Source organism: Pristis pectinata, chromosome 11 (genome assembly GCF_009764475.1).
Source record: "Pristis pectinata isolate sPriPec2 chromosome 11, sPriPec2.1.pri, whole genome shotgun sequence".
Taxonomy (NCBI): Eukaryota; Metazoa; Chordata; class Chondrichthyes; order Rhinopristiformes; family Pristidae; genus Pristis; species Pristis pectinata.
In genome coordinates this window covers 84659781-84685283 of record NC_067415.1, presented here as the reverse complement: position 1 = coordinate 84685283, position 25503 = coordinate 84659781, and the positions used below count along the sequence as shown (strand labels likewise).

At 47.5% G+C, this 25503-nt stretch overlaps 1 protein-coding gene across 6 annotated transcripts in view; it reads right to left on the bottom strand.

Moving 5' to 3' along the window:
• Positions 1 to 25503, bottom strand: part of farp1 (FERM, RhoGEF (ARHGEF) and pleckstrin domain protein 1 (chondrocyte-derived)) — a 229001-nt gene that overhangs the window by 34370 nt on the left and 169128 nt on the right. For all 6 annotated transcript variants that reach the window (XM_052026779.1, XM_052026780.1, XM_052026781.1 and 3 more), the window contains 4 exons: positions 15322 to 15509; positions 12694 to 12783; positions 6506 to 6639; positions 1462 to 1543 (listed from right to left, as the gene is read on the bottom strand). In XM_052026779.1, the coding sequence (XP_051882739.1) occupies positions 1462 to 1543; positions 6506 to 6639; positions 12694 to 12783; positions 15322 to 15509 (494 nt within the window). The remainder of the gene's footprint in view (positions 1 to 1461; positions 1544 to 6505; positions 6640 to 12693; positions 12784 to 15321; positions 15510 to 25503) is intronic.

Genomic DNA, 25503 nt, shown 5'->3' with positions numbered 1-25503 from the left:
CACCTGGCATGTGTGTCTGTCAGCATGTATGTGCCATGCATGTGCATCTGTGTGGGTAAGACTGCGAGTGTGTGTGGTCAGCATGCATGTGTACTTGTGCGAGAGATGTAGAGAGTGAGGGAGGTGTGTGTACACACGTGGGTGTGTGACGTATGAGTGCACACCTGAACAACTGTTAGGGGTGGGGAGGGGTTGCCTGCAGCCGACGTTCCCCGGAGAGTGCCCCGGTAAACAACAGTCACTGGCTCAGAAACATCAGCAGGTAATGTTTCCACCCGGTGCGATGGGATCCCCGGACCCACTTGCCGAGACGGAGCGGGACCCGGAGCCGTGGGATCCCCAGACACACTCCCCGAGATGGAACGGGACCCGGAGCCATGGGATCCCCGGACACACTCCCTGAGACGGACCGGGACCCAGAGCCGTGGGATCCCCAGACACACTCCCTGAGACGGACCGGGACCCAGAGCCGTGGGATCCCCAGACACACTCCCTGAGATGGAACGGGACCCGGAGCCATGGGATCCCCGGACACACTCCCCGAGACGGAGCGGGACCTGGCACACTCCGATCGAAGACAAGGAACCTCCGAACATAAAACGTGGACATGGATCTGACAGGAGAGCCACCACAGACTCGATGGGCTGACTGGCCTCCTCCTGTTCTGTCAGTGAGTGCATTTGTTCCCGTCTACGTGTGTATGCATTACACATATGCACACTGACTGACATCTGCAGCAAAGGCAGACTTGCATTTCAATAGCACCTTTCACAACCTCGAGCACCTCAAAGTGCTTTGCAGCCAACCCTGTACTTGTGATGTTAGAAGTGCAGCCAACTGGTGCTCCCAGGAACGGCAAACAACCCGTTCGACTGGTGTTGATGGAGGGACCGCTGTTGGCCAATATTCTTCACTACTCGCTTTCAAGATGTTGTTGTGATCCTTGGCTTTAGGTCTGAACCAAAGGACAACACCTCCTACAGTGCTGCACTCCCACAGGGTGTCAGCCAGGACCTTAGACGTACAGTCATACAGCCGACAAACAGGCCGTTCGGTCCATCAAATCCATCCTGACCATCAAGCACCCATTTACACCAATCCCATTCTATTCTCCCCAGATTCCCATCAAATCTCCCCAGATTCTACACCTCACCTACAGAGTAGGGGCAATTTAACAGTGGACAATTAACCTACCAACCCACATGTCTCTAGGACGCGGGAGGAAACCAGAGCGCTTGGGGGAAACCCACAGGGTCACGGGGAGAACGTGCAAACTCCACATTGACAGCGCTGGAGGTCAGGATCGAACTGGAGCTGTGAGGCAGCGGCTATACCAGCTACATCACTGTGCAGCCCCTGGAGTGCGACTTGAACCTACAGAAGCCGGGGAGTGACCCACTGACTCAGAGCTGAGGTTGGGATTGCAGTAGAATCAAACCAGGTGTTCACACAGACACTGACCTTCATAGAGTGCAGGTTCTTCAACATCACATCCCCAATTCTTTGGTAGTCGCCTTTAATGTGTGCATTGGATCTTCCTTCCCTGTTAAGGCGCAGAGGAACAAAATGTACATTATAACATGAACAGTAATTGGAAAGGCTCTGCCCTCCTTTCCTCTCCTCACTTTGCCAATCCAAAGCCATTTTATCTCCGACTTCTTCCAGCTTTGTTGAGGGTTTATTGACGTGAAATACTAACTCTGCTGACAGAAGCGGAGTAGCGAATGTCATCAAATTGACGAGCTCCGCACAGGTGCAGGGAGCAGCACCAATGCAGTCATTGACGGAACGGAGAATGGGTCGGGGAGTGGTACCAGAGGAGACACAAGAGACCGCGGACGTTGGAATCCCGAGCAACAAACAATCTGCTGGAGGGACTCAGCAGGTCAAGCAGCGTCTCTGGGGGCGGGGGGAGGAATCGTTGTCATTTTGGGCCGAAACGTCGACGATTTCTTTCCTCCCCGCAGATGCTGCTCGACCTGAGTTCCTCCAGCAGACTGTTGGTACCAGAGAAGGTTTGGAACAGGGAATGTTCCACGGAGCTAACAAAGACACAGAGGTAGCTGGGATTCATGGTGCCCACGGCTGCACCTCTGATTTGTAGGAAGTGAGAGAAGTCAACAGGGGAGTTGTTTGGGATGGGAATGAGTTCAGCCAGGCGGATGAGAGTGTTGGTGCAGGGGGTTTGCTGCAGAAAGCAGCAGGGGGCTTTAAGACCTTCCTGATGGAGTTAGAACCCTTGTCGGTCTCTCTCTCCACAGATGCTGCCTGACTTGCCAAGTATTCCCGGCATCAGTGCTCGTTTACCACAATAATCCAGGGGCCAAACCACAGACCAGTCAAACCTCACATCCAGCATCCTACGACTTGGAAACTAACTCGGTTAGCGCTAACTTGATGAACTAAAGTCTGAAGACTTCGGTGGTACTTTTAAGCCTGAGCTGAGATTCTGATCTCACATCCTCGCCCTCACTAATGTCACCTACTCCCAACATCATCATGTGGCCAAGTCTGCCTCATCCTTAGCTGCTGGGGTTTGCATCTGTGTTTTTGGTAACTCCAAATGTGACAATTCCAACACATTCTGCCTCTGTAAACTTGAGACCATCAAATCTCTGCTCCCCATGTCCCAAGTCAATTCCCCCAGCACACCTGCACTCACTAAGTTGCACCGTTAACCACTTCCAGTTAACCAGTAACATTCTTATCCCTGTTTTCCAGTCTCTCCAAGGTGCCAGCCCTTCAACATCCCTTCCATTCACCAATCGGATCCTCTGCAGATTTAATTATTCCACCAGCAGCGGCCATGCCTTCAGCTTGTAAACCCAACATCTTGCGTAAACCTCTGCCTCTCTTGTCTACATTTCTTGCTGCCTCGGTAAAGCAGCCAACATAATCAAAGACCCCACCCACCTCGGACATTGTCTCTTCTCCCCCCTCCCACCGGGCAGAAGATACAAAAGCCTGAAAGCACGTACCACCAGGCTCAAGGACAGCTTCTATCCCACTGTTATAAGACTATTGAACAGACCCGCAGTACAATAAGATGGACTCCTGACCTCACAATCTACCTCGTTATGGCCTTGTCTGCCTGCACTGCACTTTCTCTGTATCTGTAACACTTTATTCTGCATTCTGTTATTGTTTTCCCTTGTACTACCTCAATGCGCTGTTGTAATGAAATGATCTGTATGAATGGGATGCAAAACAAAGTTTTTCCACTGTACCTCGGTACATGTACCTCAACCGTGTAGACGCCATGGCCAAGAAAGCTCACTAGCGCCTCTACTTCCTCAGGAGGCTAAAGAAATTTGACATGTCCCCTTTGACACTCACCAACTTTTATCAATGCACCAAAGAAAACATCCTATCTGGATGCATCGCGGTTTTGTACGGCAACTGCTCTGCCTAGGACCACAAGCAACTGCAAAGGGTTGTGGACACAGCTCAGCACATCACGGAAACCAGCCTCCCCTCCACGAACTCTGTCTATACCTCTCACTGCCTTGGTAAAGCAGCCAGCATAATCAAAGACCCCACCCACCTGGGTCATTCTCTCTTCTCCCATCAGACAGAAGATACAGGAGCCTGAGGGCACATACCACCAGGCTCAAGGACAGCTTCTATCCCACTGTGAGAAGACTATTGAACAGTTCCCTTATACGATGAGATGGACCCTTGACCTCACAATCTACCTTATTTGACCTTGCACCTTATTGTCTACCTGCACTGCATTTCCCTGTAGCCGTGACACTTTACTCTGTATTCTGTTATTGTTTTTACCCTGTACTACCTCGATGCACTGCGTAATGAATTGATCTGTACGAATGGTATGCAAGACAAGTTTTTCACTGTACTTGGGTACGTCTAAAATAAACCAATACCAACACCAATGTGACAATAATAAACCAATTTACCAAGACACTCCTTAAACTGACCTCTTTGACCATGTTTTTGATCATTGGTCCTTTTTTTGCATTATATGGCTCAATGTTAATCTCTGATCACATTCCTATGAGGCACGCTGTGCCACTTTTTGATGCGTTGAAGTGTTATATAAATGCAGTTGTTTGGGGGATGGAAATATCAGGGCAAAAAATGAATAATGAATAACAGCTTTCACTAAAAGAGGTCTTTGTTTCATTACAAGGGAGCATGAGTATTTACAAACTTTTGCCCTCTATGCAAATGTCTGACTTTTTGGTTTGCAGATTATTTTTAAATGTAACTTGGGATATAACTCACTGCAATCATCTTCCTGTTGTTGATGTAAGATGATCATTGGCTGAAGCCTAACAGCTAAAAATAGCTTTCCAATTAAAGTTTCATGATGAATATTTGCAAATCGTTTGCAATGCACTGGGGGGTCACTGAGAACACACTACTAAATTAATAAGCTTCCAAGTGTCTGACTATGGGGACCTCAGTACTGTTAATTTGATCAATTACTGCACAAAAGCCAAAATGCTCTACAGAACACAGCTGTACAACATCTGGAATGTGTTGATCAGGCCATTCTACATTGAGAGTTACTGCTAATTCCCAATGGGATCCAAATCGAGCACTAAATCTGGCATTTTCACACTCTTTTCAAACCAAGGCACTTGATGGAGTTGGGCTTTATGTTCGGAGATTTCCTGCTCCCAAGTACCAGCGATTGTTCCACAAACAGCCATTTAGGAAGGTTTTACGAGGATAAAAAGGTGGGAAAGACAGCCAAGGTGGCCTGCTCCCTGACGGAGAGGCAAGAGACTACAGATGCTGGGATCTGGAGCAACACACAACCTGCTGGAGGAACTCAGCGGGTCGAGCAGCATCTGTGGAGGGAAAGGAATTGTTGGCGTTTCGGGTCAAAACCCTGCATCAGGACTGAGAGTGGAGAGGGGAGATGGTCAGTTATAAAGAGGGGAAGGGGAGTGGTGAGAGTCCGAGGTGATTGGTGGACTGAGGGGGGGGGGGGAGGTAAGATGATAGACAGGTAGTGCCAGGTAGTGGAGGAGAGCAGGGGCCTTCTCTAACTCCACAGAAGCTGCCTGACCCACTATCTCCAGCATTTCCTGTTTTTGTTTCAGATCTCCGGCATCTGCAGTATTTTCTTTTGTGTTATATTTATTCACAGAGTAACACAACAGGGAAACAGGCCCTTCGGCCCAACTGGTCCATGGCGACCAAGATGCCCCATCCAAGCTAGTCCCATTTGCCAGCATTTGGCCCGTAACCTTCTAAACCTTTCCAATCCATGTACCTGTCCGAGTGTCTTTTAAAAGTTGTTATTGTTCCTGCCTTAACCACTTCCTCTGGCAGCTCGTTCCACATACATACCACCCTTTGTGTAAAAAAGTTACCCCTCAAGTTCTTATTAAATCTTTTCCCTCTTACCTTAAACCTATGCCCTCTAGATCCTATTCCTATTAAAACACTCCCCTCTCGCCTTAAACCTGTGCCCTCCAGTTCTTGATTCCCCAGTCCTGGGAAAGGATTTAAGTCACAAGGTTTAATTCTGCAGATGGAGATTGGATTCCAGGATTCTGTTCTCATTTAGCCTTAACGGATGCCTCTTTGTTTCAGTGTGAGAGGAGTTCCACAGAGAGGTGTCCTAATTCCACAAAGGTAGCAAATCCCAGGAGCAACTGCTCTGTGAATAACCCATGGTTGCTCACAGATGGGGTGGAAGGAGGAGGGGGGGACAGGAAGTGGTTTATAATCACTAAGTGGGGGCAGGGGGTTTGGGAGTTACCAACAAATGTATCGGTATTGGTTTATTATTGTCACTTGTACCGAGGTACAAGTGACAATAATTCATTACACGGTGCAGTTACATTGGGTTAGTACAGAGTGCATTGAGGTAGTAAAGGTAAAAACAATAACAGTACAGAGTAAAGTGTCACAGCTACAGAGAAAGTGCAGTGCAGGTAGACAATAAGGTGCAAGGTCACAACAAGGTAAATTGTGAGGTTATAGTCCATCTCATTATATAAGGGAACCGTTCAATAGTCTTATCACAGTGGGGTAGAAGCTGTCCTTAGGCCTGGTGGTACGTGCCCTCAGGCTCCTGTATCTTCTACCTGATGGAAGAGGAGAGAAGAGAGAATGACCTTTGTGGAGGGGTCTTTGATTATGTTGGCTGCTTCGCCAAGGCAGTGAGAGGCATAGACAGGGTCCAAAGAGGGGAGGCTGGTTTCCGTGATGTGCTGGGCTGTGTCCACAACTCTCTGCGGTTTCTTGCGGTCCTAGGCAGAGTAGTTGCCGTACCAAGCCGTGATGCAGCCAGATACGATGCTTTCTATGGTGCATCGATAAAAGTTGGTGAGTGTCAAAGGGGACAAACCAAATTTCTTTAGCCTCCTGAGGAAGTAGAGGCACTGGTGAGCTTTCTTGGCCATGGCATCTACGTGATTTGACCAGGACAGGATGTTGGTGATACTCACTCCCAGGAACTTAAAGCTCTCAACCCTCCTGACCTCAGCACCATTGAAAAAGGACTCACCCCAGCAACACGCCTTACCACAGAGCAAGTCTTTGTTCAACCTCCCTCAGAAAGCCGGTGTGGAACTTGTAGAGGGGCTCAAAATTGGAGAAGAGCAGGGTCTTCAGCTGTTCCGGCATGACATCATCTCTGGTCAGAGCGCTCTGGAAAGACTAGGAGGAAGATGAAGAAAGTCGAGGTCAGGACATGAAGTCGTGTCACTGGTAACAAAGGCTCCACTTGACATTGAGAGTAAAGTACACTTGGAAGACATGTTCACTGTCACATGTTAGACTTGCTATTAGATCTAAAATAATTTCCATCCCTTTCCTTTCATTTCTATGGTTAAACACATTACATTAAAATGCATTAATTCACCTGAGAATAAGAAGTGAAAGGGAAGGGATGGTAGGAATTGGGAGTTAAAGCTGCAAATGTTCCTTTGGAAGTTCCAACTCAACCACTGTGTCAGGCGGAGTCTGACTGCTGCTCACCCCAGGGGACAGACGGGTGCATGACCCCTGGGTGACTGGTCACTAGGGTCCTGGCAAAGGTTGCATTGCACAGACACTGCCCAGAAACAAGTCACCATGCCTCTCTGCTCCATCAGCCCTCTCTGTCTCCCAGCTCCCTATGTCCCTGGCATGTTCATCCAGCTTCTTCTTCTACCCATCTCTGTCCTTCACCTCAACCCCTCGCTGTGGGAGTGAGCTCACCATTCTCCCAATGGTCAGGGGTGGGTTGGTCAGTCCACCAAGCTTGTTCTTCTGTCCAATCGTCTGTACCTTGGCACCATCCCCCTGCCTGGGTTCCATAACCCATCATCTCCTGAACTACCAAAAACTGTGCAACCTCAGTCCTGACATTTTGAACTTTCCTGAACCTCGACAGCCTTTTTGGGTGGGGTAGTCCCAGATTCTTACTGTCCTGTGTTTGAGGAAGAGATTCCTCATATCCTGATATCCAAATCTCAGATATCCTTATTCCTTATATCTAGTACCCTGATTCCTAGTGTCAGATACCCTGATTCCTGATATCTGATACCCTGATTCCTGATGTCACATACCCTGATTCCTGATATTTGATTCCTGATGACAGATACCCTGATTCCTGATATCTGAGATTCCTGAATGGCTGGGTTCCAGTATGAAGATCTGGCCTGTTCTGGACTCACCCCACCTAAAAACCTCAACTGAAGCACTTGAAGTCTTCTAAACTCAAAGGAATCACCTTACACACTCAAGGCGGAGAAGTGAATGCTAACTTGGGAAAGGACCATTTCACGTAATGTTGAATAGTTCTCAAATCGCACGTTATTGTAACATCCTCTACTTTTTTTGTCTAAAGCACATCTTCACACCACAAGCATTACCCTGGGCACTGGAGCCAGCAATTTCCCAGCTATACTCTCGGGAATCCACCCAGTTAGCTCTGTTGTTCCTGCCTTCACATAGAGACAGGGCCATCCTCTGCTCAAGGTTTCCTCTTGTGATGTAGCTCAGTGAAAGGACTTCTCATGGGCAAATGAGGGGTAAAGTCAGCTTATTCCTGCTCCCATACTATTGGAACCCATGTGCAAAGGTGTAAATTGATGAAATTGTTGAAAAAGGAGAGACTTGCAGTTCTGTAACATCCCTCTCAGGACAACCCAAAGCTCAGTTTCCGGAGTGCGACTTGAACCTACCACTCGTACGCTAGAAGGTGAACTCTTGATCTCTCAATCCACCTCATTGTGGCCCTTGCACTTTATTTGTCTACCTGCACTACACTTTCTCCGTAACTACAACACTATATTCTGCATTCTGTTTTCTCTCTACTACCTTGATGTAATTATGTATGGAATGATCTGTCTGGATGGCATGCAAAACAGAAGCTTTTCACTGTACCTTGGTACATCTGACAATAATAAACCAATCCCAATACCAAAGGTGAGAGTGCTGCCCACTGGCACAACCAGTGCAGGGAACCATGCAAGACTGGTACTGTGCTTCTGGTACCCAACCCAGGTGCATGTAGAAGGTTGTACTTGTGAACTTGAATGGAACTATTTAAACTCTGCTATTTATTCACAATTCCTAATTTGCAAGATCCTGATATACTTGGACCAAATTAAACACATAATAGAAAGATTCTAAATTAGACACAAAACTGGGGCATAAATACATCTGTGGTGTGGATTCTTGTCACCACATGACACAATGGAATTTATTTGTAGGTTCTGTGAAGAGCATCTGTAATGAAACACACAGTTCATCCACGTGGAGTCAAATTGAATATGTCTGATTTATTTAATTTCCTGTCTTGCATTAATCTGGAACTTGCAAATCACTAACTTCAACGGAAGGAACAATGATTCTCACAAAAGGCAAAGCAAATGAGTTGAATAAAAATGCATAACATTGTAATCAGAATCAGATTTAATATCACTGACTAATATAACAGGAAATTTGTGGTCTATTATTTAAGATTTCTCATCAAATTATACTGTGAATGTTCCTACAAAAGCTTAAAACAATCATACTAAATTCTGCATAATCTCTGTCTTTGTCCAAGACCTTGTAGCCTGTTATTTTTCCGATACACTCAGGGCAAAAGTCAATGATTAGCTGATCATTTCTTCCACTGACGCCAGGTTTAACCTACCGGACTTCAATAATACAGGTTTGACCTGGAGTCACAAAGACCAGATCAAGCCTGTAGAAACAAAACAAGGGACCAGTTTGCAGTGAAGGCCGACAGCAGCCCCAAAGCCTACACCAGCTTGCCTTGCTTCCCCCCCCCCCCCCCATGCCTTTGTCTCCAGCCTCGACATTTCCAATCCAATCCTGGCCGGTCTCCGGAGCTGCATTCTCTGTAGGGATCACCCATAACTCTACTGCTTGTGGTTTAACTCCCACCAGACCCCATTCACCCAAGGACTTGCTGACCAAGGCTGGTTCATAGTGAAGCACCATCTTGATTTTAAAGTTCTCATCCTTGCTTTCAAATCCTTTCATCATGTCACCCCTCCCTGCTCCTGTAACCTGGGATAACTGCTCTGCCCGAGACTGCCAGAAATTGCAGAGAGTTGTGGACACAGGCCAGTCCTTCACGGAAACCAGCCTCCCCTCCATGGACTCTGTCTACACTTCCTGCTGCCTCAGGCAAGCAGCCAGAATAATCAAAGTCCCCTCCCACCCCGGTCATTCTCTCTTCTCACCCCTCCCATCAGGCAGAGGACACAAAATCTAGAAAGCATGTACCTCAAGGACATCTCGCTGTTATAAGACTATTGAACGGATCTCTTGTATGATAAGGATGAACACCTGACCTCACAATTGATCTCATCATGGCCTTGCACCTTATTGTCTGCCTGCACTGCCCTTTCTGTGTAGCAGTAACACTTTATTCTGCATTCTGTTATTGCTTTTCCCTTGTACTACCTCGATGCACTGTTGTAATGAATTGATCCATATGGGTGACATGCAAAACAACGTTTTTCACTGTATCTTGGTACATGTGGCAATTATCTCCTCCCACACTACAGCCCCTGAGATCTCTGCACCTCTACCGTTGAGGCCTCTGCAGATTTATTCGCTCCCTCCCTGGCCTTTCACTGCTTGGGCCCTGAGCTCTGAAATTTCCTCCCTAACCCTCTCTGTCTCTTCCTCCTCTTTAAGATGCTTCTTTACCAACCTTTCGGTCGCCTGCCCTAATACTTCTTTTGAGGTTTGCTCTCAGTTTTTTTTAATTGGATAATATTCCAAAGATTATTGCCTCTGGTCACGGCCATTCTAACCCTAGGGTAGTCTGGGTGTGGGGCAGTTCAATACCTTGCCATGACTGCACTTATGTTAGGACCATGGAGCAGGTGTCAGTCACAGTGCAAGTTGTGTAATCGTCAACACAACTGGGGATAACACCGCTGCCTCACAGCGCCAGAGACCTGGGTTCAGTCCTGACCTCCGCTGCTGTTGTGTGGAGTCTACACGTTCTCCGTGTCATGGTGAGGGTTTCCCCCGGATGCTCCGGTTTCCTCCCACATGCCAACGACATGCGGGTTAGTTGGTTAATTGGCCGCTGTAAATTGCCCCCAGTGTGTGGGTGAGGGGTAGAATCTGGGGGGAGTTGATGGGACTGTGGGGAGAATAGGATGGGGCTGGTGTGAATGGATGCCTGTTGGTTGGCACAGACCCTGTGAGCCGAAGGGCCTGTTTCCCTGCTGTATCACTCGATGACCCGGGGAGAAATCCATCCTGGAGAGAGGTTTCCAACTCTGGATGAATTTCTGCTGGTTTCCTCCTGTGGCTTCTCACCGCCCACTGGTCAAACTGCCTCTCCTCCCAATAGTTTTACAAATAAAGGCTTTACAGAAAGGGGCTAAACTGCAGTTTTATTTTTAAACCATTCTGCTCCTTGGAGGGCTTGGCGTTAATTTGTCTTCCCCAAAGATTCCACGGTACTCCTGGGGAGATCACTGACCCCATCTCGGGGAGACCGCAAGACAAGGTCACAAGACAAGGGAGCAGAAGTAGGCCATTCGGCCCATCGAGTCTGCTCCATGAGCTAAACTAAAAACTATTCCTATCTAGCCCCAGATTCCGGCCTTATCCCCATATCCCTTGATAACTTGACTAATTAGATACCTATCTATTTCCTCCTTAAACGCCCCCAGTGATTGGGCCTCCACTGCTGTACGTGGCAAGGAACTCCATAATTTCAACTACCTTCTGGCTGAAGAAATTTCTCCTCATTTCTGTTTTAAACCGGTACCCTCTAATTCTAAGATTGTGCCCTCTAGTCCTGGACTCACCCACCAAGGGAAACAGCTTGGCCACATCTACTCTGTCCAGTCCTTACAACATTCTAAATGTTTCTGTGAGGCCCCCTCTCATTCTTCTGTACTCCAATGAATACAGTCCAAGAGCTGACAAACGCCCATCATATGTAAGCCCTTTCATTCCAGGAATCATCCTCGTAAATTTCCTCTGAACCCTCTCCAACATCAGCACATCCTTCCTAAGATATGGGGCCCAAAACTACACACAGTATTCCAAATGAGGCCTCACCAGTGCTGCAGAGCCTCATCAACACTTCCTTACTTTTATACACTATACCTCTCGAAATGAATGCTAACATACGACCTGGTGGTTAACCTTTAGGGTATCCTGCACGAGGACCCCCAAGTCCCTTTGTACTTCTGTACTTTGAATTTTCTCCCCATCCAGATAATAATCTGCCTGTTTATTTCTTTTTCCAAAGTGTACAACAGCACATTTCTCAACATTGTTTCTCATCTGCCAATTCTTTGCCCATTCTCCTAAACTATCTAAGTCTCTCTGCAACCTTCCTGTTTCTTCAATACTCTCTACTCCTCCACCTATCTTGGTGTCATCTGCAAACTTAGCCACCATTTATTCCATCATCCAAATCGTTAATGTACAGAGTAAAAAGAAGCAGCCCCAACACCGACCCCTGCGGAACACCTCTGGTAACCGGTAGCCAACCAGAACAGGAGATCGGGGAGGGCAGTCACCGGTCTCCCACGCTGGCTGTCAACTCGACTGTCACTGAGCACTGACTGGAGCCAAACACTGCCGCCACTGTGCAAGGCACCTTCACCTCCTCAGTCACTCAAATCACATCAGGCAGCAGTCGGCTCTTGAACGAGCAGGAATATTTTCATTGTAGAATGAATTACTGGCCAGTTCTTCTGACAAAACACGTCAACCAAAGCCAGGCACTGGGACTGACTTTCCTGCAGCCTCGACTTCCCATAACGGTAATCCATTTACTCACTCCACCCTGCCCAGTGCTGGCAGCCAGACATCATGTCGATGCATGCGCACACACATACATACATGCACACAACACACACATGCATACACATACAAAACACATGCACACATACAACACACACACCATACAACACACACCACACACGCACACCATACAACACACCCCACACACGCACACCATACAACACACCCCACACACGCACACCATACAACACACCCCACACACACACAACACACACCCAACCATAGAACACAACCCACACAACACACCCCACACACACACAAAGAAAGGAAGATAGGCAGACAAACACACACACACACAGACATCTACAAAGTAATACACAAGGACAGACACAGATGCTCAGACATCATGAAGCCTATGTAACTCCCAGCCAGCACAGGCAGGTGCTGATTATTCAGTGACAGCATCAATAATTAGTTTGCACCTACCGTTGTGATGACTTCAAGGTCCTTCAGGTAGGTCCGTTCTGTGGTGGACACTTCTTTGGCAATAAAGTAGGCTTTGTCGGCCGGGAACCGCTGGGAGATTCAGAGCAACAACTTCCATTAGTGGGTGTAATTGGACTTTCTCCCCTTGGTTTATTTGTACAATTGCACACACACAACCCAGACCAACACTGGGGCAAATACAGCAGCCGGGCACCAGGTTCCCTTGGAACTGAAACTTGGCCAAAAAATGTGCAAGTCTAACTCATGTGGATCAAAGGATCTTTGTGGGTGACTTTCCTTGGAGGACTCTCCTGTCCATGGTTAAAATGAATGCCATGGAATCTTTCTGAGACCGAGCACCTCTGACAATGCTGCACCTTGTCAGCCCTGCTTGGAATACCAAGGCTCCGGTCTGGCCCTGAAGCTCACAGTCCCCGACTCAGAGGCGAGAGTGTGGCCCAGTGAACTACGGCTAAGGTCAGCATCGGCCAACCTGTGAATCTCTACTGTCTCCTATCGAATGAAAATCAACAATCCCTGCCCACTATAATTCTCTGCCCCACTTGTTCAAAGAGAAACATTGAGGTTGGCTAACCATGAATTCTATGCTGATTAGCCAGTAAACTCACCCTCTTCTGAGTGGTGGGTACCTTCCTCTCACCTAATCTTCTCCGTTAGTTTCACTTAAGGAATATTTTGCAGTTGTACAGCACAGAAACAGGCCCTCTGGCCCAACCTGTCTGCATTCTGCATTTATTTTCTTTTTGTTCTAAGTCAAGGTGCTTATGTGTGGAGAGGTCTGTATGCACGGCACGCAAACAAAAACTTCCACTGTACCTCGGTGCATGTGACCATAATAAACCAATTACCAATTAGAATGAGTTGGTTGAGAGACTTTTACATTTCTGTAGCGTCTTCCTCTCTCTCAGAATGTCACAGAGCACCGTGCAGCCCAACACTGAGGCATAGCCACTGTCGAAAAGCAGCAGCCAATTTGCACACAGCAAGCTCCCACACACACTGGTGTGGTTATGTCCAGTTTACGTGGTGTCAGCTGAGGGAATAGTATTGGTACTTGAACGTGGGAAGAACATGCTGATCTTCTCTGTAGCAGAGCCTCAGGACCATGTATGATCACACAAGGAGAAAGCTGAGGCTCCAGTTCGATGTCAGCACTGCTGACAGTGCGGCACTCCCTGAGGACCAAGTTAGCTTCTAGTTTCTGGAGTGGGAGTTGGATTTGAACCCAAATCTGTCAGCTCAGAGGCAAGAGGACAACCATGGAGCCAGGGTTTCATTGGTCTCATCTGCCCACTCAGGACATTGTACCCACAGCACCATTCTAAGGAGAAGCTGGGAATATTTTTCTGTCTTGAAGCTAATATTTCAATCCTGCTGCACAAACAGATCACCTGGTCATTGTCACAGCGGTTTCTGGGATCCTAGTGTGTGGAGATTGGTGCCTGTGCTCCCTACATTATAACAGAGACTGTGAATCACAGAACGACTCTTGGCCATAAAGGGCTCTGAGATACACTGAGGCTGCAAAGGTGCTGCAGAGATGCAAATCTTGAAAGAAAAGATTTGCATTTCTCTAGCATCTTTGCAGCCTCTCTTGATTTGCAATCTCCCTTGTGGCTGCTGGTCAGAATTCTGTCAGCCCGCCTCACTCTGGGTGAGGCTGCTTCTTTGAAGGATTTCTCCGCTTTGGAAGCTCCTGTTGAACCTGCTCCCACTGCCTTTTCAGGCACGATTCCAAATCACTGCAACTTGGCACATAGAAACATTCCCCTCCTTTTCTTCTGGTCCTGTTCTTGTGTTTTAATTGTCAAGGTCAAAGTCAAGTTTATTGTCATCTGCACAAGTCCATGTGTGCACAGGTGCAATGAAAAACTTACTTGCAGCAGCATCACAGGCACATAGCATCAGAGACACAACATTCACAAGAAAAACATAAATTAAACATAAATTATATACAATTTTTACAAGGAAGAACACAATTAGAACAAAAAAAAAGTTAATTGTAGTGCAAAGTGATCAAAGTGGCCATAGTGTTACTAAACTGTAGTGATTAGGGTTGTGCCGGTTGGTTCAAGAACTGAATGGTTGAAGGGAAGTAGCTGTTCCTGAACCTGGTGGTGTGGGACTTCAGGCTTCTGTACCTCCTGCCCAATGGTAGCTGTGAGAAGGTGGCACGGCCTGGATGGTGGGGATCTTTGATGATGGATGTTGCCTTCTTGAGGCAACACCTCCTGCAGATACTATTGATTGTGCTTTCTTATAAAAATTGTGCATAACTTATGTTGTTATGTTTTTCTTGTGAATGCTGCTTACCTGATGCTATGTGCCTGTGATGCTGCTGCAAGTAAGTTTTTCATAGTACCTGTGCACACATGGACTTGTGTATATGACAAGAAACTCGATTTTGACTTTTCCAATGAACTTTAAATCCACTGAAGTTAATTTCATGCCAAAAGAAGATGAAGTTCAAGCATCCAGAGTTTGCAATAATACTACTCCTAGTAAAGTTTGGCCAAGGTGTTCTTGGCTCAGGTACGATCACAGATGTGAAATTGCAGGACATGTTGCGGCTGAAATTGCAGGCTGTTGAGCTAACCAGGGTCCTACCTTCCTCCTCATCTCCTCCTCATCATCAGTCTTGACACAAGTGGCGTCAGTCAGCAGGGGCGTGGTCAATGGTGAGTGCGTCCTGCCGTCCGGGCTCAGGCTGGGAGACAGGGAGAGGTTCAGGACACCGGGCCCAGCCTGTGAATTCAGCGAGAGCTCCGAGACGTGGGGGCTGTACGCAGGCGACACTGCAAAAGGGCACAGGAAGTCACATCACACCTTCGCGACCCCTGACGCAGACACAACCTAGGCCTGGGCCACGATTGGCTGGGTGGCACCCATCGGACAACCGGGACACCTCCGGGCCAATGCATGCGATCACCGGGAGCCCTGGAGTGAGAACCTGCAGTCCATGGACCTCACGGGGAGGTCACCCAATCACATGGGCTGGTCTGAACAAGCTCCGCCTCCAACATGGAGACACAAGATGCTGGAATCTGGAGCAAATAACAATCTGCTGGAGGAACTCAGCGGGTCGGGCAGCAACTGTGGGGGGGAATAGACAGTCGACGTTTTGGGTTGAGACCCTTCATCTGGTCTGGTGAGGATGTCGAGATGAAGGGTCTCAACCCAAAACGTCGACTGTTCCATTTCCCTCCATAGATGCTGCCTGACCCGCTGAGTTCCCCCAGCACTTTGTGAGTTGCTCCACTTACAGAGTGTCTGGAAACTCGAGGTTGCTGGAAAGAGTGCGAGGAAGAGTTACGAGAATGTTGCCGGTACTCGAGGGCCTGAGTTATAGGGAGAGGTGAGGCAGGCTGGGACTTTATTCCTTGGAATGTAGGAGACTGAGGGGTGACCTTATAGAGGTGTATAAAATCATGAGGGGCATAGGTAGGGTGAATGTACACAGTCTTTTATCCCAGGGAAAGGGAACCAAAAACTAGAGGCCATAGGTTTAAGGTGAGAGGGGAAAAATTTAGAAGGGACATGCGGGGTCAACTTCTTCACACAGAGGCTGGTGGGTATATGGAACGAGCTGCCAGAGGAAGTGGGTGAGGCTGGTAAAATGACAACATTTAAAGGTCATTTGGATAAGAACATGGATAGGAAAGGTTTGGGGGGGGGGGGTGGATATGGACCAAACATGGGCAAATGGGACGAATTTAGGTGGGCATCTTGGTTGGCATGGATGAGTTGGGCCAAATAGCCTGTTTCCGTACTGTACTGTATGACTCCATGACGGCAAAGCCACACCCCAACTCTCTGAAGAACACCTGCCAAAGCCATCAAGTTTCTTCAATGCTTTGCAGACTTACAGAAACAAACTAAGATAAACAATTCTCAAAAACACTTAAAAAATGTCACCTAAAACACTCTTAATCACTTAAGAAGGGATGCTACTACATTGGAAACAGTTCAGAGAAGGTTAACCAGACCAGGTTTGGGAATGAAGGGGTCGCCCTGAAGGAGATGGGTGAGTGAGCTGGGCCAACATTCATTGGAGTTTGGAAGGATGAGAGATGAATTAAGGGGGAGTTTGACAGGGTGGATGCTGAGAGGATGTTCCCCTTGTGGGAGTATCTAGAATTAAGGGGCATAGTTTCAGAATAAGGGGTCGTTTACTTAAGATGGGGCTCAGCAGGAATTTCTTCCCTCAGAGGGTTGTGAGCCTTTGGAGCTCTCCAAGCTCGAGAACCGTGGAGGACGAATCATTGAATATATTTAAGGCCGAGACAAACATGGGTCTGTTGGGCAGTCGAGGGTTATGGAGAACAGGTAGGAGAAATGGAGTGAGGCCAAGGTTGATCACCCACAATTGTATTGAATGGCAGAACAGGCTCGAGGGGCTGAATGGTCTACTGCTGCTTCTTCTAAAGGTTATAAAGTCATCCAACACAGAAGAAGGCCCTTTTGCCCACCATGTCCATGCCAACCTCAGGAGGCTAAAGAAATTTGGATTGTCCCCTTTGACACTCACCAATTTTTATCCATGCACCATGGAAAGCATCCTACCTGGATGCATCACGGCTTGGTACGGCAACTGCTCTGCCCGGGACCACAAGAAACTGCAGAGAACTGTGGACACAGCCCAGTGTATCACGGACACCAGCCTCCCCTCCTTGGACTCTGTCTTTACCTCTCGTTGTCTTTGTGAAGCAGCCAGAATAATCAAAGACCTCACCCACCTGGGACATTCTCTCTTCTCTCCCCTTCCATCAGGTAGAAGATACAGGTGCCTGAGGGCACGTACCACCAGACTTAAGGACAGCTTCTACCCCATAGATAAGACTATTGAACAGTTCACTTATACAATGAGATGGACTCTGACCTCACGATCTACCTTGTTGTGACCTTGCACCTTATTGCACTGCACTTTCTCTGTAGCTGTGACACTTTACTCTGTACTGTTACTGTTTTTACCTGTACTACATCAATGCACTCTGTACTAACTCAATGTAACTGCACTGTGTAATGAATTGACTTGTACAATCGGTATGCAAGACAAGTTTTTCACTGTACCTCGGTACAAGTGACAATAATAAACCAATACCAATACTAAGTATCTATCGATACTAATCGCATTTTCCAGCACTTGGTCTGTACCTTCTCTGCCTTGGTGATTGAAGTGCTCATCCAGATATTTCTTGAATGCTGTGAGAGTCTCTGCCTCCACCACCCCCTCAGGCAGTGCGGTCCAGATTCTGGGTGAAATATTTCTTCCTGAGATCCCCCTCCAAACTTCTTATTCCTCACCTTAAACCTCTGCCCTCTGGTCTTAGTTTCTTACTATCTCTCGTTTCTTACTATCTACCCTCGTGATTGTGTACACCTGTGTTTGGTTCCCCCTCCGCCTCCTCTGCTCCAAGGAAAACAAATGTAGCCTGTCCAGTCTCTCCTTGTAACTGAGAGGCTTCATCCCAGCAACACCCTGGGGAATCTCCTCTGCACCCTGATGTCCTGTATGTACTTCTAAGGAATTAAGAACATGATTGCACAGGCATGTAATTAAAAGAAATGACCTTGTTCTTACCTTCAGAGCTATGATCCCTATTCGAATTAACAGGCTCACACACTGTGTTGGGTTGAACACAGCACAAGGTCCGAGAGCTTGTCTCAATGTGTGATTTCTGGGAGTCTTGGCAGCAAGGTACAGCCAGGAAATCACCCTGGCTTGGACTACAGGCACTGAGGTGGCATTTCTACTGCAGAACTACCCATGCACAATGGTGCAGTGGGTGGAGCTGCTGCCTCACAGTTCCAGCGACCCAGGTTCGATCCTGACCTCAGGCGCTGTCTGTGTGGAGTTTGCGCGTTCTCCCAGGTTCACCCGCGTGGGTTTCCCCCGGGTGCTCTGGTCTCCTCGCACATCCCAAAGCCGTGTGGTTTGGTCAGTTAATTGGCTGCTGTAAATTGTTCCCCAGTGTGTAGGTGAGTGGTAGAAACCTGGGGGCAGTTGATGGGAATGTGGGAAAAATTAGTGGGAAATGGGGTTGTTCTGAGAGCACATAGACTCGATGGGCCAAATGGCTTCTCTCTCTGTCATATGGAAATATGGCTGTATCAATGCACGAGGTCTAGACGTAACCAGACTGGAAAACTAACTTCTTACTCAACACTCACGTCAGAAAAGCAACAAAGGACAATGTTTTTAAACTATAAGTTCTACAAATTAATTAATTGTCAAAGGATTAATTTTGGAGATTGCAGCTGCATATTGTAACTAGGCAGTGAACAATCAGTGCTCGAGGCTGTCAGGTGCAAACCATTCCTGATATGACTGTTTGTAAGTTCTTCCAGAGGGAATTAAATCATTTCCTTGTCAATAGAATATTTGATTGAAAAGCGATAAGAACATAACAATATTAGAAACTGAAGTAGGACAAGGCCATTCAATAAGATCATTAACCTGATATCCCTTAACTCCCTTCACATCCAAAAATCTACCGATCTCAGTCTTCAATATACTCAGTGACCTCGCCTCCACAGCTTTCTTGGGTAGAGAATTTCAAAGACTCACTGCCCTCAGGGTGAAAATGGTTTATCTTATCCCATTGGATTATCGCGAACGTTATGTATAATTTATGTTAATTTAAGTCTATGCTAATTTACGTTGGTAATGTACCGTGCTGCTGCTGCAAAAGGCTAACTTTCATGGCATTTATACCCAGGGTGCGTATGCCTATGACAATAAACTAAAACGAGAGAGAGGGGTATTGGACTAGAGACACAAGAAATTCTGCAGATGCTGGAATCTGGAGCAATACACAAAACATGCTGGAGGAACTCAGCGGGTCAGGCAGCATCCGTGGAGGGAAATAAACAGTCAACATTTCAGGCTGAGACCCTTCATCAGCACTGGAAAGGAAGAGGGCAGAGGCCGGAATAAGAAGGTGGGAGGAGGAGGAGCACACATAGGCAGGGGACAGGTGAGTCCAGCTGAGAGGTGAGTCCAGGTGAGGGGGGGAAGGTAGGTGGGTGGGGGAGGGGGGAAGTTGTAATAAGCTGGGAGGTGACAGGTAGAAGAGGCAAAGGGCTGAAGGAGGAGGAATCCGGGAGGAGAGGGCAGTGGACCGTGGAATAAAGGATGGCGGAGGGGAGGAGAGGAGATGGGCAGGTCATCAATGTGGGGGAAGGGAGCCATAAGAATAAGGGAAGGCAAAGGAGTTGGGGGGGGGGGGGGTTACCGGAAGAGAGAGAAATCGCTGTTGAAGCCCTCAGACTATAGGCCTTGTACAGAGAGACAAACGGCCAAGACAAGATGGTTTGTTTCTGCGCTGGGAATACATGACATTCTGAGCCTTCAACCCAAAACTCCTCCTTGTCAGTTTAACTGATTCAATGGTTGCTTTGAAGAAACTCAGGGGTGTTAAGATGGTTTGGTTTATTCAGTCAGTAGCGGGCTTGGAATGGAGCAGCATTTCAGAAGGTGTGAAGAGCCATCGACATGGAGTGAGTTCGGAGTCACGTGTCGGGCAGATGAGGTGAATGCAGAGTGGGGTCACAAGGGAGACAGCCGCTGCTGGGATCTGGGGCAATACACACGATGCTGGAGGAACTCGGCAGGTTCAGGCAGCATCTGTGGGGGGGAATGGACAGTCGACGTTTCGGCTTGAGGCCGAATGGTCCATTGTCCATTTCCTTCCACAGATGCTGCCTGACCAGGTGAAAGCGGATTTCCTCCCTGTAGGACATCAGTAAACCAGCTGGGTTTGCCACGGTGCACTAGTTTACTGATCTGAGATTTGTATTCCAGATTTATTTCATTATTTGAATTCATATTTCTCAGCCGCGGTGGCTGGTCTCCTAGTCAGAAGCCCTCAACCGAGAGACCACGTGAACGATACAGCATGGTCAATGCTGGACCATGCTGTTATGGCCATTCAGGCTATTGTGTCCCATCTGTAGAAGGAAGGTGAGTGTGTGGGCATAAAGGCCACAGTGGGGTTATTTGGAAAGATGTGTGTAAAATGTCAGCAATAAGCAGAGAAGAGTAGTAATGATGCAAGGTTGACAGATGCCCGTTAGACCAGAGCTGAGGTAGGTTCTAAAGATTCCATGGCAATGAACACCTGAACACCCAGTACAATGGACATCAAAAACACGGCTGGAAATCTGGAACAGAAACAGCAAAAGCTGGGAACACTCAGCAGGTCAAGCAGCGCCTGTGGAGGGAGAACCTGACCAGTTGTCAGAACTGGCACATACACTGGCTGGAAATTTTACAGATCTTTGAGATTAAACACCTTTAAATGGTTGACAACCAGATTTGACCTGTGGAAGGAAAAACAGAAGGCTGGAGGAACTCGGTGGTTCAAGCAGCATCTGTGGAGGCAGGAGGGGTAAGTAGAAATCTCGCATCCAGCATCTGAAGCCTCTTTTGTTCTGACCAATGGATGGGTAGGCATGTGGATTATACTCAAGTGAGCTTCGATATGTAGGTATTACACAACTCTCAGTGAAAGTCTGTAGCAGGCATGGTAGTGTAGCGGTTAGCATAACGCTACTACAGCACCAGAGACGCGGGTTCAATTCCAGCCAATGTCTGTAAGGAGTTTGTACGTTCTCCCCGTGTCTGCGTGGGTTTCCTCCGGGTGCTCCGGTCCCCCCCCTCCCTCCCCCATTCCAAAGATGTACAGGTTAGGAATGTTGTGGGCACGCTATGTTGGCACCGGACACTTGCGGGCTGTCCCCAGAACACTCTATGCAAAAGGTGCATTTCACTGTGTTTCGATGTACATGTGACTAACAAAGATATCTTATCTTATATGATGAGGGGAGGTACTGATGAGGGTGTCACTGTGCATAATGACACACATCATTAATCCCACAAAATGAAAGGGAGCTTGTCCACACTGCGTCATAAGTTCTTTAAAGCCTCCTGCCTAACGTACAGGATCATACCCAGACAGCCAGCCGCTGGAAAATGCCAAGGTTCTTGGTGGAGAGGGTGAGTGTGCCAAGTTCAAAGCGACCGGCAATAAAGCTGAACATTGCAGAAATAAAATATCCAGCAGATTAAACATGAGAAAAGGAGAGTGGCCCATCCATCGCAACTGTAGACGACTGATCTGGTTAATTCAAAAAAAATCAGAAATGGACTGTATTGCAGTCCAGGAGTTGATTCATAGATCCCAGCTCAGTGGGAGAGGCAACTCAGGCAAAATGACTGAATTTAATTAGCTCATGATAAATGGAAGCAAAGGGACCATGCCTGCGAGAATGGGCCACAAATGGTCCGACATCAGGATGGCTGTTCCCCAGCATGAAGAGGAAATGAAGGTAAGCCAGTGGGAAAAGCTGAAGGAACAAATAAACTTCCATACAGAAAAGAGGGAAGGAGGGATTCTACTTTCGTCATTGAAAAGACTTGCATTGCTATAGTGCCTTTCAATACTTCAGGATCTCCTAAAGTGCTTTCTAGCCAGTGATATACTTTTGAAGTGTAGTCACTGTTATAGCACAGGAAACACAGCAGTCAAATTGTACACAGCAAGATCCCACAGGCAGCAACATGATTGTGATCAAATATTCTGCTTTAGAGTCATAGAGTTACACAGCATGGAAACAGGCCCTTTGGCCCAACCCATCTGTGCCAATCAAGTTGCCTACCCGAGCTAGTCCTATCTTCCTGCATTTGGCCCATATCCCTCTAAACCTTTCCTATCCATGTATCTGTCCAAATGTCTTTTAAACATTGTAATTGTACCTGCCCCCGTCTGTAAGGAGTTTGTATGTTCTCCCCATGACTGCGTGGGTTTCCCCCGGGTGCTCCGGTTTCCTCCCACAAGCCAAAGACGTACAGGTTAGGAAGTTGTGGGCACGCTATGTTGGTGCCGGAAGCGTGGCGACACTTGCGGGCTGCCCCCAGAACACTCTACGCAAAAGATGCATTTCACTGTGTGTTTCGATGTACGTGTGACTGATAAAGAGATCTTGTCTTGTATACCCACTACCCTCTGTGTGAAGAAGTTGCCCCTCAGGTCCCCTTTAAATCTTTCCCCCTCACTTTAAATCTATGCCCTCGATTTTTGGACTCTCCGACCCTGGGGAGAAGACTTTGGCTATTCACCGTATCTATGCTCCTCATGACTGCTGTCCTAACAATTCAAGAGTACTTTGTTAGCTGTAAGTCGCTTTGTAAAGGTGTAGATCACCTCACAGGGATGTAAAGGCACTATTCAAATGTACATCTTACACACATTGACTTCGATACCACTTAATCCTGTCTCTTTCTGGGCACTAATTCCATTCTGAGCAGTAGTTTTCAAACACTAAACAACACCAAAAGGAACAGAAGCTTTATAGAGGTCAGCACAGCAATAATTCACTGAGCTCAACATGTGCTGCAGATGGAAACTTTCCAAACAATTATTTAATCATTTGTTAAGGATATGTTTCTTTCACTTCATTGGTCACAGGGGAGTTGTACACACGTGATATCTGGGACCACCGCCTGAGCAGACAAGTAATTCATTCCTTATTACTGGTCTTACAATAGTGTCATCTACGAGAGGTCCATTATGGGATAAACAGACCTTCTCACTGTTGCTGTGAATGGTTTTGGGGGGGGGGGGGGGGGATTTCCTTACGTAGAACATAGAACAGTACACAACAGGAGCAGGGCCTTGCATGCTTCCTCTCAGCTTACTGGCTAGGGCCCTAATTGTAGTCTTGCTATGCAAATGAGAGCCCTTTCTTCTGCCTGTTTGGGTTCACTGGAAGCCCAAGGCTACAGATCTCCGCCTGTCCTGTCATCATGGGCCAGAAACCTCAGGTGCCATTGTTGGAATGAAGGTAGTGACCTCACCCCTGGCCACTCTCCCACAGAGGTTCACTGGGTTGTAACCACACAGCGGTCAGCTCTCGATGCTGGGAACTGCGGGGAGGATTGTCCACCTCAGTGCTGCAGTGGGGGTGGGGGGGGGGGGGAGGAGGGAAAACCAGGTAACGGCAGTGAGGGGGCAGTTGAGATGAAGACTCAGGGTAAAGCAGTAGTAACAATGTGGCTCTCCGTACCGCAGTGCCCAAGGGAAGGGGAGGCTAAACCCAGAGTGGGGGAGAACCCAGTGCCTAGGGGAAGCATCGAGGGTGGGGGGGAAGGTGACACAACACCTTGGGGGAAGGGCCGATTGGGTCCTCCGCACTGTTTGGAGGTGGCACCTTAAGGACGTCCCCCCACACCCCCCCCCTTGCTCCAACAGGGAGAGCAGTCGAAACTATCACACAAGGAGACAGGTGAAAAGCTCCTTTGAGGCAGGTCTACATCCAAATCACTGGTAGATCAGCTAAAGGCACCTCATTCTTGGCCCAAACCAGTCGAAGAAAGGGTAGATCTTATTCCCCAAAAACGTGAGGGTTTGCCTGAAACACAAGGTTGACCCATGTGTACCCCCCCTCCCCTCTCCCACCCCCGAGAGCAAGGACAACGACCTTCTGGTCAATAAGACTTTGATTTCTACAGCAACTATCCTACATGCCAGCCATCTTCTCGCAGCTCCCATCAGGCAGGAGGTACAGAAGCCTGAAGTCCCACACCACCAGATTCAGGAACAGCTACTTCCCTTCAACCATTTGGTTCTTGAATCAACCTGCACAACCCTAATCACCGCCTCAGTACAGCAACACCATGACCACTTTGCACGACAATGGATGTTGTTTATTTTGTTCTAATTGTGTTCTTTCTTGTAAAAATTGCATATAATTTATGTTTAATTTATGTTTTTCTTGTGAACGTTGCATCTCCAATGCTACATGCCTGTGATGCTGCTGCAAGTAAGTTTTTCATCGCACCCGTACACACATGTACTTGTGCATGTGACAATAAACTGGACTTTGACTGAGCTCAGGATAGCTCGAGGCAATTATAGCCAATGAAGTACTTTTAAACAGTTGTCATTGTAATAAGATTTAGGTGCTTAATTTACACAGAGGAAGTTGCCAAACCCAATGGGAAGGAAGTGACCAGACAATCTGGACACCAGGAAGAAGGTCCCTGTGCTTTGTATAACCAGGGACCCTCACTGTCCACTTGACCACTCCCCCAGGTCCTGATGGACCATCGTAGGATCTGAAAATAACAGGTTAGTGAGATAGTTTTGCGTTGGCTTTAATTTTCCCGAATTTCCCAGACTTGGAGAAGATTCCATTTGACTGGAAAATAGTAAGTGTAACTCCTTTGTTCAAGAATGGAGGATGGCAGAGAGGAGGAGACTACAGGCTGGTTTGTAGGGAAAGGGCGAGAAGCTGTTATTAACGACATTAGAGCAGCGCACTTAGAAAAATACAAAGTAATCAGGCAAAGTGGTTTAGTGAAAGGGAAATTGTGCTTGGGCCATTTATTGGCGTTCTTTAGTGAAGTCCAACATGTCCTCTGGATAAAGGGGAACTATTGTGAATGTTGTATACTGAGATTTCCAGAGGACATGTGATAAAGTGCTCTACCATAGTGAAAATCAAAGCTCACGGTAGAGGACGATACATAATGGTGTGGGTGGAGCATGAACAGCAAACAGAGGGTGAGCAGAAAGGGGTCTTCTGCTTGGCAGGATGCATAAGGTGGCTGCCCTGGGGATTGGTGCTGGGGAATATTTTTACGACTTATGTAAATGATTTAGGCAAAAACACTAAGGTGCAGTTGCTAAACTTACCGAAACACTAAGGTAGGAAGATAAGTTGTGAAGCGTACACGAGGCCACATAGGGATTTAGAGAGGGTGAGTGGGTGAAGGTCTGGGAAATG